This window comes from Spermophilus citellus, assembly GCF_964194105.1.
Source record: "Spermophilus citellus genome assembly, chromosome: 19".
Taxonomy (NCBI): domain Eukaryota; kingdom Metazoa; phylum Chordata; class Mammalia; order Rodentia; family Sciuridae; genus Spermophilus; species Spermophilus citellus.
In genome coordinates this window covers 9,124,560-9,142,755 of record NC_138201.1, presented here as the reverse complement: position 1 = coordinate 9,142,755, position 18,196 = coordinate 9,124,560, and the positions used below count along the sequence as shown (strand labels likewise).

The following is an 18,196-nucleotide window of genomic DNA, read 5'->3' as shown; positions in this document are numbered from 1 at the left end:
AGGTCTGCGCCAGAGCCCCTGGCTTGGGACACTCTTGTTTTACCTGAATTCCTGAAGTAATGAGGATCATCTTTTAAGCCAACTTTTTTCTTCTCTTCTATTTGTCCTATTAAAATGTTCCTCCTATTGTGTGGAACTAAACCCTTTCTTGGCTTCTGGTCTTCGTTCAAGTCTTTGGAGTCACAGAGGAAAAGTCTTCTGACGGACAGTCTCCAGCTACTTAAAGATATCACCATGTTGTCATAAGTCAGTAAAGTTTTTCTAGAGAAGGGCAGAGAGCCAGGATTTTATTACGCTTTGTGGGCTCGGTCGTCTCTGTTACTACTCCACTTTCCTATTACAACTGCAAAATGTCAACAAGTTGAGAGGTTGTGTCCCAATAAACTCTCTTTACAAAAACAGGTGGTTTTTGTAAATAAAGCCACGAGTCCTAGCTGTCTGGCCCCTATCACAGACGAAATGAGAAGATAGCAAAGTCCGAAAGAATCATTCGATTCAACAAGCCATTGGAACTAACAAGGGATTTTGGTGAACCTCCCAGATACTGTGTCACTTAGAAAGTTAACAGAACTTCCATGTATTAGCAATAACGAATCCTAGAATAAGATTCAAGCAAAATACTATTTAGAAAAGCAAAAAAAAAAAAAAAATTATATGAATATTCAAGACTTCTATGGAGAAAGTTTTATTTACAGAAACAGACCATGGGCAAGACCAGACCTTTAAGAGGGAGTCTGTCAATCACTGGTTTATAACAAACACTATGTCTTCTACGTTGGTTTCTTTCTCTCCCTCTTTGGTTACTTATCCAACCCTTTATGGAAGCCTGGGCTGATTCCCAGCATGCACCCAGGTTTTCCTTACCCCCAGGGTCAAAATCTGTACATTATGTCACTGTGTCCTTGACCACTCTGCAGTAGATCAACTTTAGTTCTCCATTCTCCCCCAACAGGGCCCTACTCCTGTGAAAGATTGCAATTAGACTCTCCAACCCGACTGGAGCCTGTGAGGGGCACATAAAGACTTTTGCATCCTGAGCAGCGATAAGTCCACAGCAGGTGCTCCACGAATACCTGCTAGCTCTATGCAAGATCAAAAGACCGCCCGGGTCAACGCTACCCTTTCCTGCAATCCGAATCCCTCTGTTGGGTTGAATGTACTCTTTAGAGCTCCATGATGTCATCCCAAAAAAGAATGAAACGTTGGATCCTCCGCCAACGAGAAGTGCTCTAAGGTCTGTTGATTTCACCGTGCACCACGGACGGACCCTGGGCATTGAACAGATGCTTTTGTGACTGACGAGCCCAATGACTACCCAAGACCTCTGGCTTCCAGGGACCTTTATTGGAATTGGCTGTGCTGAAGGTCTGGAGCCTACTGCCAAGTTCCTCAGCTTGTCAAGCCTTCCTCGAAATATCCAGGGCCATGAAGATTCTATGACACCCGATGAGCCATGGCTGTCTGGCCAACCATCTCATATCCCTCAGTCGTGTAAAATGTTCTCATCGGACGTGATTTGCACCCAAGACTCCTCAGCTGCGATGCTGTGGGAGAATTAAAAGACGGCCGGGACCAAGCTACACCAAAGTTGCCATCAGACACAACAGTAAGACAAAGCCAAGCACGTTGGCAATCAGCTCCAGATCTTCAATGATAATAAAACGACGTGCCAGCCCATGCAAACATCGACCAAAGAGACTTTGCCTGCTGCCTCTCTAAACGCAAGGTCATCAAGAGAAACCGGGTAGGTCGAGCGTACGATTTAAAAGAGATTCCCCTTAATGACTGGGTTTCGGATCTGACCACTGGGTTAATTAAGTGGCCTACAAATAAAGCTAATCTGCTCCCGAAGACAAACAGTGGTTGTTAAGGCCCACGGGAGACCCTAATGCAGTTTTGGGGGGGGGGCAATATCAGGAAAGTTTACTGTCAATCGTTGGCGGGATCGCCATAAAGGATACACGATACCATGGTGATAAATTTCCAGAATGTTCTAATTTTCTCCTTTCCATTATTTAAGGTTTTCTTTGCTCTTAAATTTGGAGCCTTGCAGGGAATGTATTCTGAGCCATGACAGAGTCACCGAGGTGGAAGCTCACGGCTCATGGTGTGCTGCAAGAATTCACCTAGTTGCCCACTAGGATGGGTTTTTGGTGTTTGAAGGAAATCTAACACGAATGAATAGTATTTGTCTGTGGAGTTGTATTTGATATTACCTGGCCTGTGCCCAAATTGAGACTGGAGTCAATCAAGTTAGAAAGTTATGCCTGGAATCCCGCAGACAACTTAGATATAACTTAGATATAATCACTTATTTGGGGGAAAGAGATTCTAGGCACTGAACTCAGGGGCACTCGACCACCGAGCCACATCCACAGCCCTATTTTGTATTTTCTTTAGAGACAGGTTCTCACTGAGTTGCTTAGAAATCACTCATTTTTATGTGTACACAGATATGCACACAAACATATGCTTATCAATGCGTAGAAATAGGGAGATGAATCAGACAAAGGGAAAGAGAGAAAGAATTTTAGATTCTAAGCTAGGACATATTTAATTTCCCCTGTTCCCTAGTATCTCTTCTGGGTAGAGTTCTAATTAGGGATAATATTCAACAATATTTAGGAACCAGCAGATAGACCCAGGCCGTACACTGCTCAGCATATGTCTTGATTCTAATAAGCAAAACCAAGATCTGCCAAACCCATCTGCAGCCAGTCTCAAGGAAAACGGAAAAAAAAAAAATATGAAGACCAGACGAGGATTCTTCATGCTCGATTAGGGAGTCTTGCATGTACCAGACATAAACATCCTCACAGACTCGGTCTCATTTTCCCAATTTCTCATTTCTATGTTAATTCTTTGCCTCTTTAGCCATCTGACGGGGAGTCAGGGGCGATGATGGAAGACGGAGGGAACAGCCATTATGATCCTCATGGAGTTCTATTATTTCTCTAGTAGACAATGAGGTTAAAGCCATACCTCCAAAGTTGCTTAGCTAATAAATAGGGGGTCTAGATTCCACCCAGAGAGCCTGCCTCCAAGGTCTTCCTGACCTATATTTGATTAAGGATCTGAGATATAGGAAGGACCAAGAAAGATACAAGTAGGGATATGGAAAATGGAAAGGCAAGTCCTGGGGCGCTGTGGAATCGTGGTGTGCCAGGGGCAGGTGGCACTTATCGTCCATGAGGAGGACCTATGGGGTCTCACTTTCTATGATTCACTGTGACTTTGGGGGCTGGATTGAACGCATCCAAGTCCAGAACTGCTTAGCTGGACCTCCAAAGAAATAACCTGAATACCGGACCACACACTGCCAGTCACTACATCCCAGATCTCGTGGAGGGATCACTTCATTGATTTTATTCCCAGAGAAGAGACGTTTGGGTCATCTTTATGTTGCAACCTCTGTTTGATTTATATTTCCGCCTTTCTCTCACCTGCAGACAGGATCTCATTAAAGAACCGGCTTTGTGCATAGCAATATAGTTTGAGTGTCTCTTTTATGTACTGCAACCTCAATGGGAAAGACATTATGAATTTTCGCCATGGAACGCTCATGGAAATTAAGACTAAATGGCCATTAGTTGCCGAAGAATGAGATCTTTACTTAGTCTGCTAATTTAGTGATAAAGTATTCTGATACAAAACATGTGTCATTCCTGTGAAGAGATACTAGACAGGCTGAAAGAGGGACTGATACCCACTTGAGGTGTCCATGACAATCTTGAAATTTTTGTTTCTGCTTCCTATTTTTTTTGGGGGGGGGTGGTGGAGGGGGTAACCAGAGATTGGACTCAGGGGCACTCAGCCACTGAGCCACCTCCCCAGCCATATTCTGTATTTTATTTAGAGACAGGGTCTCACTGAGTTGCTTAGTGCCTCACTTTTGCTGAGGCTGGCTTTGAACTTGTGATCCTCCTGCCTCAGCCTCCCGAGCCGCTGGGATTCTAGGCATGCACCACCGCACCCAGGGGTCCCTTTTTTCTTAAGGGGCAGGTTTGTGTGATGCTTGCCTTCTGCTACATCATGTTTGTACATCAAAGTCCATATTTCCCTGATTTCTGTGATTCGGCACCCTAAAACTGACCAAGTCACTGCAGAAACATTCTGTCCCAAATACATTTTGGGTAGAGGCCAGAGGAGCTGTGTTTTCAAATAATTGCTTACAAAGTAATTTCTGTCTTTGGAAAAGCTCCTTCGCCTTGGGTTCTGGAGAAGTGGCGATGATCACTGTCAACAACACTGGGAACTGGCCTACTGGTCCCCTAAGGGATGGTTGCTTGGCTTTACCTAGGGGAAATGCATCTTCACCCCAACATACTGATTTCACATTTTCCATGAGGCTGGCAGGATGCTTGGGCCCAGCACAAAGACGGATGAAAACAGCGATCTTTGATTCTAATCTGGGTAGGGTGGGAAAGTGAGCTACTTAGTATTTACTATGGATATATCAGGTGAACATCGTGATAGAAAAATGCACTTAAAACCAGAAAACAAACGATTCTTCATGGGGCCCAGGAAGAGAAGCTGTATTGGGCCTTCACAAATAATGTCTGAAATAATGTTCTCGGTTCTTCCTTGGCAAACCCGGGCTGGGACACCATTTCAGCCAATGACCTTCCTCTACCCTTGGTGGCCACACCAGATTTCTAAGTGCATCTTGCTTTTCTCTACTGTGACCTCCCTCTCCACTAGTAGCCCAGAAAGTTCTGGCAATTGTACCTGAAAACTATATCCTGAATCCACCTCTGTGCTTCCCTGCCCAGTTTTCCCTCGAGGGCCTCCAGATCTGGCCCCTGACCCCTTTCCAAGCTCAACTTTAAGCAAGCTCTCCCGACTCACTGTGCTCCAAGTATGCTTAATTGTTTAAGTTGCCACAACATGCAAAGAGCTATTCACTGACCTCAGGACCTTTGCATACGATGCAGACTCAGCCTGTCTTGTTCCACCAGCTGATCCTCAAAGGATGGATTTCTCATCATCCAGGATTCAGCCCCTAGGTCCTGCCTCAGAAAGATTTTCCATGGAAAATCACTTTGAAGTCCATACCCACACCACAGAGCCTTCATTTCACCAAACTGACAGATTTACTGCTCTCTAAAATAATCTGATTTTTTTTTTGTTTAGGGTCATTTGTTTTCTGGGGTGTCGTTTCTTGTAGGAGAATATGGGTACCATCAGGGAGGGGCCTTCCGGTCCTTGCTTATCAGCCCACAAAGCCATGGTTGTAACATAGCAAGTGCTAAAGAAATATATGTTCAATAGATGACTAAACAAAAGACCAAAGTGTAGATCATTTGCCCCCAAATTCCACAGTAGGGTCTACACTATAAGGATGCTCAGACCCTGTCTATACAGCTGGTCTTGCTCTAAACTCCCTGTTCTGGGAGGTTCAGAGTCCCACTTGGGTTAAAAATTCATGGAGAGAGTTACAAACTTGGGAGATAGAAATCTGGGCTCTCATCTGGAATCTTCCAAGCCTGTCTTGTGTAAATTCAGGTAAGAAGTGGTGTCATCCAACGAAAAAGAGCACAGAGAGAGAGAGAGAGAGAGAGAGAGAGAGAGAGAGAGAGAGAGAGGGTTTAAAATACCAGGCTCTGCAGTCCATCGGACATGGGTGCTGGGTGGGGATCCTGAGCCAGGACTTTTCCACTGTGTGGCCTCGGGATTCACTGTGGAACATATCTTTCACTGGAGTTTAGAGAAGTAGCCTGATGTGGGGTGAGGGGCTGGGGTTGTGGCTCAGTGATAGGGAGCTATAGCCTAGCACATGCAAAGCCCTGGGTCCAATCCTCAGCTATATAAAATAAAATAAAATAATAAAATAAAATAGAATAAAGGTATTGTGTCCAATTACAGTTAAAAATATATATATTAAAAAAAGCACGGGTGATTTATATACATTGTTAGGTCATTAAGCAATTAAGGTGAACTTCATATATTTTCTTGAAATAGCCTCATGATAGTGTGAGGAATTAAGACTTCCGTCTCAAAGGGGCCTCGTTAATTCTCCATCGGACGGCCATGGGAACTGTGACTCTAGCTTTATAAATCCAGATGTTACTTGGGATAATGGAAAACTTCTTTCTGAATGCTAAATCACATCGAATTGATTAATGAGCTAATTGCTCAACCTTTCACTCCAGTCTGCCTGTGTATACTAATTTCAGTGGGAGAGAAACAAGAAATAGATCCCCTTGTTATTTATATTCACCTAAGTCCACATTCCATGCCTGTTGAGATGGGCAATTAGACTTCTAATTAGTTTTCCAAAATGGATTCAAGGGCTTCTTTCTCACACAAGTGGACAAAATATGGGTACCAAATGAAGGGAGCATTACTCTTTGAAGGTCTGTGTGCCAGTAACATGACATCATTACATATTCAGCCTGTAACTGAGCGCTGTCTCTTTCTCTCTCTTTCTCTCTCTCTTCCTCTTTCTCACAGGCACACACCCACCCAGAATTAGCAAAATTAAGCTAGACAACTCACCGTCATTTCTCAATATCAGAGGTGTAGGTGGCCCCAGGACCTTGTGATTCGTCACGGTATTGGTGACCACACAGGTATAGTTCCCGACATCTGACTTTTCTACTTTGGCAATGTACAGATTCCCGGTCTCTTGAGACACGAAACGACGATTATCCTGATAGGAAGGGTATTCGTTGAAGATCCAGGCGTAGCTCAGCTCTGAAAGTAAAAGGAAGCATCATCGTTAGAGATACGACTTTGGGAGACTTGAACTTGACCTTATTCAGGAAAGAAATGGTCAAGGTAGAAATTCACACTGTTGCCCAGTGATTCTCCTTCAGCCTGTAAGACATGGATACAAAGTAATCACACAGTATCTTTGTCAGTTCAATAAGGTTTTATTTGTGGAGAACTAGAAGATACACTGAGAGCTGATGCTGAGAAGTCCAAACTTGATAGTTTGCTAAGCGTGTACCAAGGTCTATGCACCTCTTACTAATGCTTAAACCAGACACCCAGGGAATCTATAATCTTGATATGGTAATAGAACCCCCCAGGAAACCGGTTCACACTTTCATTTCATAGATAATCATACAATACACCACAACACCACATATCTGCACCAAACTTCTGGTTTCCAATGCATCTGATAGTTTCCCGTTAACTGAGATGCTTTGGCACAAAGGAACAAAATAACGCATCCGCACTCTTATCCCTGGTTAGAGTTGGAATCCTACCCAGAGTCTCAATCTGGTCTTCTCCCAATGTCTCCAACTATGGACCCAAATTCTACTCTCTTCTTATTTATGAGGTTGAACATTCCTGCACCATTTTAGGGACACAGCAGTTTAACCTCACAAAAACACTCACAAAAACATCATTGCAAACGCTCCTTAAATCCACCTAAGCTGACTAGTTGACTGATCCTGCAAATATAAATCTGTATTTTTAAAAAATAGTTGGATGTGCTATTCTCTACGTAAGAGGGTACATGGGGGAACCCTGGGGACCCAGCAATAGATTTGCAAATATGTACTCTTCCCGGAATATCAGGGGGATACATGTAACGGGCAATCATGCTTGAAAATGCTCTTTTGAAAGGCCTTATTTTTCCTAGGGATTAGGTAAATGCTTTCTGAATGAACATATAAGCCCACGCTTTCAATTTCAAACAAAACAAAACAAAACAAAACCCTAAATGACAGTGAATTTGAATGACTGATTGAGGTGACCCCACATAGTCCAAGGAAACCTGACTTCTTCGGTGCCAGGCACCCCAGGATGGCTCTCTTAATGAACTCCAGGTTATTCAAAGCTGAAAAAGTGATAGTCCAGCTCCTGGCCCCGATTAGCCAATGTTTTGTTTGAAATAATCATTTGGTTCAGGGGATGGGGAAGGAGCAATTGGAACGCTAAGGGAACCTATGGTTTCACAAGTAGTTGGCTGAGTTACCACATTGCTCTTTAAAGTGATCCTGGGTTAAATTCCAAATGCACGGAGTGTCCTTGGAACACGGTAGAAAGGCCACTTGAGTCTTGTAAAGAGAACATTAATTTTACCTCGAAAGGTATTTTTGCCGTTCAGTCCTTTCCATGAATCCCAACTGCGTTTGACCTGGAGAACTGGATGGACAAGAGGAAATCCTCTTGGCTTTAATGATCTGCTGTTGACGTACAAAGGAGGGGTCTATGCCGGGTTGCTTTCCCTTTTATGCCTGGATTAGAACATTTACGCATGCGTTGCTTTGGAGAGACCCAATTATGTTTATAGGAGAATAGCTAATCACTTTATTTATGCGTGTGCCTGTAATTAGAAGTCACCCCATGCTGATGTCAAGAGGGTATTCAGTGTAAATAAACAAGTGCTTCCTAGTAAACTAGTCACTTCCTTAAGAAATTAAAACCTCAGAGAGGAGAAGCCCCTGTCCTAGGTCCTGAAGTACAATCACTATGGCAGGCTTCCTGCAAGAATGGATTTTAACTGAAGGCACAGACTAGGGACACAGCATGGGGGGTCTCCAGCAAGCCCAACTACCTCTCAGCACTTCAAGAAGCACACAGTCTGTCTCCTTAGGAGCTCTAAGAGAGTTTTAAGTACAAATTAGCATCTCCAAAGCCACAAGCTTTAGAAGTTAGAAAGTAATTCACCAGCACAATATGAATCAAAGCACACACCTCTGTGCAGAGATTTGCAATGGATCATGGGCAACTGTACACATCTTCCCGGAAGATATTTCCTTCAAAACTTTTCTCATGGGTGGTGGCTGCGGGGCTGTGGGGATTCTGTAGGAGGAGGCACCCACAGCATCTTCTAAGTGGGCTTAGAAATAGGCATCCAGGGGGCTGGGGTTGTGGCTCAGTGGTAGAGTGCTCACCTAGCATGCACGAGGCCCTGGGTTCAATCCCCAGCACCACGTAAATGTAAGATAAAAATATTGTGTCTACCTAAAACTAAAAAACAAGTATTTAAGAAAAATAAGAAAGAAAAAGGCATCCAGAAGGTCAGACCCACGTTCAAGTCTGAGTTTGCAAAAGGAAAGCTGGGTAAACTCTGTCACTTTGAACTTCTGAATCCTGGAAATGGTGCTGATTTTCAACAGGTGAGAATCGTTGTGTGAAATGTCACCTGGAAATCTCTCAAGGGCTGAACAGAGCTTGTCATGACTGGTTTACCCTTCACCAGCTGAATCCTTATAAGAGTTAAATAAAAAATTGTGAAGGAATCGGATTCCATTAGCATGCTACTTGAGCTATTGACAAACCAGTTAATTCCTTTGGTCTCACTGCGTTGGGAGTGAACCGACTTGGTACTTTAGTGGGAGACATAAACAACCCTATGTGCACACTGTAGTGTCTCTCTCTTTCTTTCATCCCCAACCCTTTTTATGTTTTATCTAGAGACAGGGTCTTGCTAAATTGCTTAGGGCCTCGCTCTGTTGCTGAGGCTGGCCTCCAACTTGTGATCCTCCTGCTTCAGCTTTCTGAGTCTCTGGGATTACAGGCATGCACCACCATGCCAGGTATCCTGTGGCATATGATCAATTATAGTTTTTGCACACATATTTCCTGTTCTCTGCCCCCCGTTTCCCAAAAGTTAAAGGGTCATCTGATCCCATGACTTTGAGAAGCACTGCGTTAAACAAAGTTAAGCAGATTAAACTTTTTTTTTTTTTTCTTTCAGAACTGGAAGGAGATCTCAACATGCCAATATCCTTGAAATTCCTTAGAGTGTTTAATTACTTAAACATATTTGATAATACCACCCCTACAACACACACACACACACACACACACACACACAAATTGATTTTCTAAAACATCCATCCATAGCTCACACAGATTAGTTTGGAAAATCCTGCAATAATACAATTCAATTAAAAAAAATAAGAAAATTAAAAATATAAGAAAAAATAAAGCTGATACCTGCATTACTTCAGTGTTTGAGAAAGTTATTAAATGGAACAAAAAAACCCCCACAAATTTAGCAATACTCCTCTATACTTCTTAAAAAAAATTAGAAGAAAGTATTTTGAAGCTTTTTATCATACAGAAATGAAAATACTAGAGTAGATAGGGTTAGCGTGCTTCAAACATAAATCTTACCTGCCTTGACTTATCACATGCTAACCTACAAATATGTACAATTTTCATGTGCTAATGTACCCCTGATAAATAAATTGAAAAAAAAAGTAAATAAACAAAAAGCCAATTCATGAAGGAGATAGAGTAGTAAAGAGAAATTAAAGTGGGCTCAGAGGTAGAGCCCTGGCCTAGCACGTATGAGGAACTGGGTTTGATCCTCAGCACTGCATACAAAAAATAAGGAAATAAAAAAAGTTTTGTGTTTTTTTTTAAAAGAGAAATTTAAGTACGATCATGGATTAGCCAGATCCTGCTCAGATCTTTTAAAACATAATTTGCAGAACAGACTTGAGGTGCCTCACCCATTAGTGTAGCCTCGGGGGATCAAGCTGTTCAGTAATAATACCTGTCCACGTTGTCCTGCACGATTAAGGGCCAGTGAATTCTCATGGTACCTTCTCTAGGGTCTCCTGGGGCCAAACTGGGCCCCTGGCCTGACTCCAGTATTTCCATGAAGTCAACTGGAAGAGTTCTCTGGAACTCTGCTCCAAAGAGAAGAGTTGATCTCCAAATTGGATAGAGAGAAAAAATCCAAAAAAAATGAAAGAGAGCCATCCAATAGCAAAATTACTATGTTGTAAGAATTTCCCAAAATTGTAATGAGGGAGACGTAGAGGGGCAGAGGCAGCCCGGGCAAGAGCGAGAGAGGAGTTCAGAACAGGGTCAGAACAAGGAGCATGCAGAGGGTCTTCTAGTGAGGTCAACTTGGAGGACCCAAGTGGGGGACCCAATAGAAAAACTAAGACAGACAAGTAGACGGAGGGGCTACCCATCAATACTAGTGAGGAGCATGTGGACAGGAGATAAGGTACGAAGAATATTCCAGAGACCATAAAAAGAACAGGCCAACACTCCCCCTCGGGATTTCCAGCTCTGAGGCCCCTTCTCTTTGGAGAAGTCTGTCTCTGTCACTTTTGCAATAAAACTGCTGCTTTCCTATGTCTCTGTGTCCTGTTCTTCAATTTTTTTGGCTCAAGGAGACCATGAACCCAGCACCCCTAGACGGTCACCATGATAACAATATCACAACTTAACCCGTTTTTGCATATTGCAAACCAAAACAGACCACCACCGCCACGGTCAAGTATCAAAGATGACTTTCAGAAGTTCAAGTTTGGACTGAGGAATGCCCCGTGGCGTCCTGAAGTTCAAAGGTCAGCCATGGGCTCTGCTGCTGATCTGGTGAAATCACGCTATGCTCAGGGCTGAGACTCCTGCACGCAGGGGACATCTTTCACCAGGATATCAGCTTGATTTTCTTTACAGCAAATATCACCATTCGGAATAGTGATACTTGTCGAGATGTCTGGGGCCTTCACAGAGAAATGGGGAAAATATAATGCAGCAATAACTCTTGTATCAGAGCAGACAAGAGATGTGCAGTAAGTTACCAACAGATCATTTCTTCTTCTTCTCCTCCCCCTCCTCCTCCTCCTCCTCCTCCTCCTCCTCCTCCTCCTCCTTCTTCCTCCTTTTGAAGGTATGAAAATTCTGGGGCTCAGAAAGGGTCGAGTGGGGGCATGTGCCAGAGGCAGAGTGGGCAGCAACCTAGTCCTGACTGAGCTCTGTTTCCAGGGCTCTTCTAGAAAACAAATGCTCTTGACATTTCACAGTCAAAAGCAGGATGGATAGACCACTCAGAGACAGTCCAGATTTCCCCTAAGAACCCAAGTCTATTTTTATCAGAGTAAAACATTAATCCACTGGGTTACGTGAAATGCTCTTCACATTCTGGAAAAATAAAGCCAAGTAAATAAAACAAAATAAATTCTCTTCTGCTGCAGTGATCAAGAGAAAAAAAAATAGATCCCACTCTGTTTGATTTCCTTAGGGACTTGCAGGCAATATTTATACTTCCTTAGACTTGACAGATTTCTTTTGATAAGTTTTCACACACTAATTGCTCTGGAAGTGACAGACAGTTTCTGTCCCCTTGGCAATTTTTAACAACCGAGTAAACAAATACTTGGAATGCAATATATTCAATAGATGCTGAGACTTTTCCTGCTCAGCGGAAAATACGGAGACTCATTCCACCATGATACTCCTGAAGACAGAAGGACCTAGCCAGGCTTTTCTGATCTGTAGCACCCAAAGCTATTGGAAGTTCATGTCAAAACTCCACTATGGTTGTGGAATCTTATTTTCGATATGACCGGGTCAACAGGAAAGGATCTTTAGCTATTATTTTTTAAGAAAAAAAGACACCAATTGAGCTATTTTCAAATGCAGGTGCTTGTGGAGCAAATAGATCCAAGGGCTATGTGTTCTCTGGGGGGAATGAGCTTCCCTTTTCTTGACACCAATTTCTTTTTAGCATTTATTATGCTTTGTTCTATGGAGTTCTAGTCCAATGGTAGTAAAGATGTCAGATTGGAAATATGCTTTTCTTCAGTCCTCAAAGTTTTAAATATAAAGGATCCCTAGTCCAACCCTCTCCATGTGATTGATCAGGAAAATTAAGTCTAGAGAAGTTACACGAGACGATCATAATTGCACATTTGGTACCTAGCAGGGATGGGCTTATGGGGGGTAGCCACGGTGTTCAGAAGCGCTGGTTCTGTTAGGAAGCCGTATGCTCCCGTAAAATTTTATTTTGGACCTAGAAGAGGTTAGTGTTGCTTATCTGTAAACTGAAGGAGTAGGGCCAGGTGATCTCAAGTCTCTTCCAATATTAAAATTCCATAAATTCTACATACATGCCATCCCAATCCAACTTCCTCATTTGATGCATTTGCTAGATAAGGAAATTAAGATCTATAGAGACCGGGAATACTTGCTAAAAATTGCATGGGTCCGTTTTTGGCAAAAATCAAGAACTAGAAAACACACACACATACACACACACCCCATAGAGTTACTCTGTCGACTGGAGCTGTGTTGTACTTTGTAGAAGGAAAATACTGCAATTAATAATTAGGAAAATCCGACGTGAGTCTTTGCATTGCAACCAACCTAGGCTTTAAGAATCATTTTAACAGCATGAGAGAGTCTCACTATTTGTAACTAGTTCTGGCTGCACCTATCCCCCATTGCACACAGTATTTGTGGGGTTGAATTCAAACAGGTATGATTCTGAAGAAGTCAATGTGAAAAAATGCATTTTAAGTGATTCTCCAAATGAAATGGGAAACGTGAACACATTCTCTGGTTCATTTGAAGGCCAAATATTTACCAAGTCCTAACTGTTTGGTAAAGCACTGAGCTGGTGCTCTAGCATACAGCTACACTGTCGAATGCTGGGAGGTGGGTAGGGAGATGGGACCGGAACCCGTTAGCAGTTTCCTGGGCAAAAGAGGAGATGGAGAAAAATCCAGAAAGAATCCTGGATTTGGTGTGAAGAGACAGGGCTGAGTTTTGGCTTCAGTGCCCAGGGGGCTGAAAACGAATTTCTATCCCTGTTTTTCATCTGAACAATAGAATACTGAACAGAAAAACCAAGCCTTTTGGTGCACGCCTGTCATCTCAGCAGCTCGGGAGGCTGAGGCAGGAGGATCGTGAGTTCAAAGCCAGCCTCAGCAATTTAGCGAGGCCCCTAAGCAACTCAGTGAGACCCTGTCTCAAAATAAAATATATATTTTTACAAAAGGGCTGGGGATGGATGTGACTCAGTGGGTAAGCACCCTCTGGGTTCAATCCCCAGTACAAAAAAAAAAAAAAAAAAAGAATTCCTTCTCTGCCTAAACCAAGAATCGCATTGATCACCTTTGAAGGTAAACTCAAAGATTCTGCTGATATTTCCCCCTCTTACTCTCTAATAAAAATCATCTTCTTGTAAATGGAATGTCAAGTGGCTTGTCTTTCTCTGACCTTCAGGAAGCTAAAGATGCCAGAAATTGTGAGTAATGTAAAAAATTATATATCTATCTATATATAAAAGAACTGGCTCACAAACCTCAAGGACAAAAGAACACTAGTGATTCTGCCTGCTGGGATAGCAAGAGCATCCGAGTGTGTGTGTGTTGTTGGGAAGATCCGTGAGCTATGCCAAGGGAAGAATGAGAGACTTGTGCTGTGTCTTCTCTGGTTAGACTCGAACAGTAAATGGTGGGGACTCTTCTCTAGGGAACAATGGTCGGGGCATCAAGAGTGTGGGGAGGTGTCTGAGAGAAGCTGAAATCTGCAGAGGTGGAGAGGGGGAGAGATACGGCACCTTCAATAATTAAAAGACGGAGGAAGGGGTACGCGACACCTCTAGACAGCTGTGACCCTCTACAGCTTAGGTCACTGCAATCCCCGCTGCAGCACACAGGACTCCTATTCTGAATGGTCTGTGGCCCCAAGAACTTGGTTCAGGTAGGTCCCAGCATCCAGGAAGATCATTCAAGGTCCAGACACTATCTTCATTATTTATAGGTCCTGAATAGAACAGGGATCGCATCTGTCTGTCACCAGGACCACACGATACCACTCTGACATCCATGGCTGACACTTTACCATCCACTCTAGCAGGCACCAGATTCAGAGTCCTTCTCAGTACAGTGCCTCAGGCCATCGGCTGCACACAGCCTGTGTTGGCACAAAAAGTGCAAACTTCTCCATACAGTGCAGGTTGATCTGAAGAGCCAACATACAAAATGGTCCAGACTCCAAAACTTTATGAGCGCTGATAATAATGCTAGAGACTGGGAAAATTCCCCAACAAGAAATGTCTCATGGCCGGGCGCGGTGGTACACCCTGTAATCCCAGGTGCTCAGGAGGCTGAGTCAGGAGGATTTCGAGTTCCAAGCCAACCTCAGCAAGTTAGCGAGGCCCTAAGCAACTCAGTGAGACCCTGTCTCTGAATAAAATACAAAATAGGGCTGGGGAGGTGGCTCAGTGGCCAAGTATCCTGGGTTCAATCCCTGGTACCCATTTCCCCCAAAAAAGAAATGTCTCCTGCACAAAATCATTCAAAAAATTGCATAAAATCACCTTTTGGGCCATGAATAGAAAGTGGATTTGGAATAGAAATGAATTTTATGTTCAGACTTGGGCCTCACCTTTAAGATATCTTCTTATGTCTGTACAAATGTTCCCCAATCTCAAAGAATCTGAAATCTGAAGCCTTCCTGGTCCCAACGACTGCAGGTAAAGGATATTGGCCCTGTACTAATTTTGAAGGAATGAGATGGTGACCACATGAAGCAAGGATTAGCTAAAGCTGACTGCCAAATCTCAACCCAACCTGGTGGCAAGCATTTCTAAAAATTAGCCTCTAAGAGGCCACTCCTGTATTTAGTGATATTTATCATTACCTGTTACCCGCTTGCCTATTATTGAATATTAAATATCACAGTCCTCAGAAATGGCTTACAAATTCCCTGATTCGACGTGTGACTGGCTTTCTCCTCTCTACTTCATGGGGCATTTTTCAAGGGCAAAGATTTTCTTTCGAAATCGGTGGGTGTAAGTTGAGGAGTTTAACTTGTCCGAGTGGATGATGGTCTAGGATGTAAGATTCATGTGAATTTTAAAGGTAAATGGAAAGGTTTCCACTAAATCTTGTGCCTGCAGCTCTTGCCTCAGAGTATATGGCTGGTTTTCCCAGGGGGGAGATTCTGACTCTCTTTTGCTCTTAGAAATGTATCCATGAAAAAATAAAAGTTAAAGAAATATTACCTTGGTCTGGAACCAGTAAACTTTGCATCCTTCAGGGGAAGAAGGTGTGCATTTTTTTTTTAGACAGAAGAGCATGTTTCTGCTTGCGTGTTGAAGGTCTTAAATGGAAGGTAGAAAAGTAACCACACAGACAGATGAGACTTGACAGGTGAGTGCATCTTCTTCCGTTTCTGCTCGTTTTAAAAACAGTGCGAATCACATCGATGGTGGGTTTCCTTGAAATCTAAACACGGTTCCCAGACGTGAGTCCTCAAGGGCTAGCCAGGGAGAGCAATGGAGTGTCCACTACATGAAGGGGTTCCCAAGCCTGAGTGCCTTGCAGACCCTTCTGAAGGGCTGATGCAACACTAAAGACTGAGCCCAGACGGGGACCCTTTCATGGTCAAGTGTGAAATCCTCCAGATAACACAGAAACTGCATCAGAGATACCTATCCAAGTTCAACGCTCAGCTCCAGAAAAAAAAAAAAATGTTATTTTTCTTGGATGGTGGGATGATGATAAAACTCAGATTTTAAATCAGACCATAAAAATTTTTCTAGCTCAAACCCTGGGGCTCCCTTCATAAAACCAATCTGCCAAACCCCGAATTCTCTCCAGGAAGCCGTGAGGTTCCTCCCATTGCAGCAGGGGATGTATAATCGTCTCAGCTTCCAAGTCCCCCTGGATTTGAATATGTTGGAAGAGACCCAGCTCACCACTCCATCGCTGGCCTAAGAAAGTCCTGCATTTTGCAAGATTCAGGCCGACCCACACAGCGCCGTCTGATGGATCCTGCTAAAGGGCGGCTCTGAGTCACGTCCGTCTGTCCCACACAAATCCTCCATGAGCCATTGCCTCTTGGATTAACTAAAAGGCATCAAGCTCGTTTTAAAAATCCTAGCATTGTAAGATCCCAAATTATCTAGTCTTAGCCTTCCATTCCAGAGGGAGCATCCCTCAGGCTTAGCTTAGCAAAACCCTAGGGAAGCTGCAGAGAGTCACGGGTTAATTTATTCATAGGATACTCTCTTAAAGGTCACTTTCAGAGGCAAAGAGAAGGCATGGAGGGAGGTTCTGCCCTTGTACCTTGGCTTCAAGTGGAGAGAATTTTTCTCTCCTTTATTTATTTGCCATTTACAATTCACCACAAATTTGTCTTTTAAGAAAGGTTCACACTGCTAAACCAGGCACGAGGTGGCACACGCCTGTCACCCCAGTGGCTCAGGAGGCTGAGGCAGGAGGATCTCGAGTTCCAAGCCAGCCTCAGCAACAGCGAGGCGCTGAGCAACTCAGTGAGAACCTGTCTCTAAATAAAATACAAAATAGGGCTGGGGATGTGGCTCAGTGGTCGAATGTCCCTGAGTTCAATCCCCAGGACCACCACCCCCCAAAAAGACACACTGGTAATTAGATTTTTTTTTTTTTTTTTTTGGTAAAGTGAAAAAATAGCTATGGATCCCCTGAGGAGTTCTGGCCTGTCTAGGCTCCTACCCGCCTGTCTCAGAGCACCCTTCCAACTTCTCATCTCAACCCCTATATTTTACAAGGAGCCCTATTTTTTTTCAGGTTCAGGAAATATATATATGGCCTTTCCCTAACAATAAAATAATTATTTGATTATTATTTTATTTTATATTTTTGCCTGAAAGCAATACTGTACTATTTCACATGTGAAAACTGTTCTCTCGATATTCAGATGATTCACTAGCTCCGTCCTCCTCCGCCCAGAGACTTGAGAACCACACTGCGCAGACAAGAATGCATATGGCGGACAACCACGGGGTTAAGAGCATGATTCTATCAAATGGGCCCTTGGTGTGACCCCCACATGCTTTCTTTGCCCCAAAGCGATTTACCTGCAGCCCTGCCTGGCCTCCTCCGTGGACAGACGACGTCACATTCCTCAGTAAACTACCTGTGACCTTCAGGAGGACATGGAACCCCGAATTAACGTGGAGAAGAGGAGCCCACGTTACTTTGGAGAGAGAGACTTTTGTGACCCTTCTCACAGAACAGACCCTGGAAGATAAGGATAATTCCTCCTAACCATAGACCCAGTAAAAATGATCAAGAATCCAAGTAGAGCAGCCAGCATGGGCCAAGGTGACAGAGTTGTCATGGCAACGGGGACTTGAGACTCGATCACCCTGCTGTCAGTCAAAACTCAAGAGATGGGACCTGGGTGGCTGTGGGACCTGTTGGTTCATTGACTCACAGGATACTTATTTGGTCTCTTAAAGGTCACTTTCAGAGGCAAAGAGAAGGCTCAGAGGGGGGTCCCTGCCATTACACTTGGTGTCTTTAAGCAGAGAGGTTTCTTTCCCCTCTCTGGGATCCCCAATAACACCAGAGTGTAGGAGAGGCACACCGTCCCCCCTTTCTCCCTGGAGAGGGTGCCCTTTTCCCTTTCCCTCTCCCTCCACTAATCCCATTCCTGTTACTCTGAGGGACGCAGACTTTCAGACTTGATCTCAAGTCCTGGGGTTGGAACAGGG

At 43.6% G+C, this 18,196-nt stretch overlaps 1 protein-coding gene across 1 annotated transcript in view; it reads right to left on the bottom strand.

Annotated features, from left to right (window-relative positions):
* CNTN4 (contactin 4) overlaps positions 1-18,196 on the bottom strand; it is a 490,319-nt gene that overhangs the window by 162,188 nt on the left and 309,935 nt on the right. Inside the window, exon 6 of the mRNA XM_081276057.1 lies at positions 6,499-6,696. Coding sequence (XP_081132183.1) covers positions 6,499-6,696 — 198 coding nt within the window. The remainder of the gene's footprint in view (positions 1-6,498; positions 6,697-18,196) is intronic.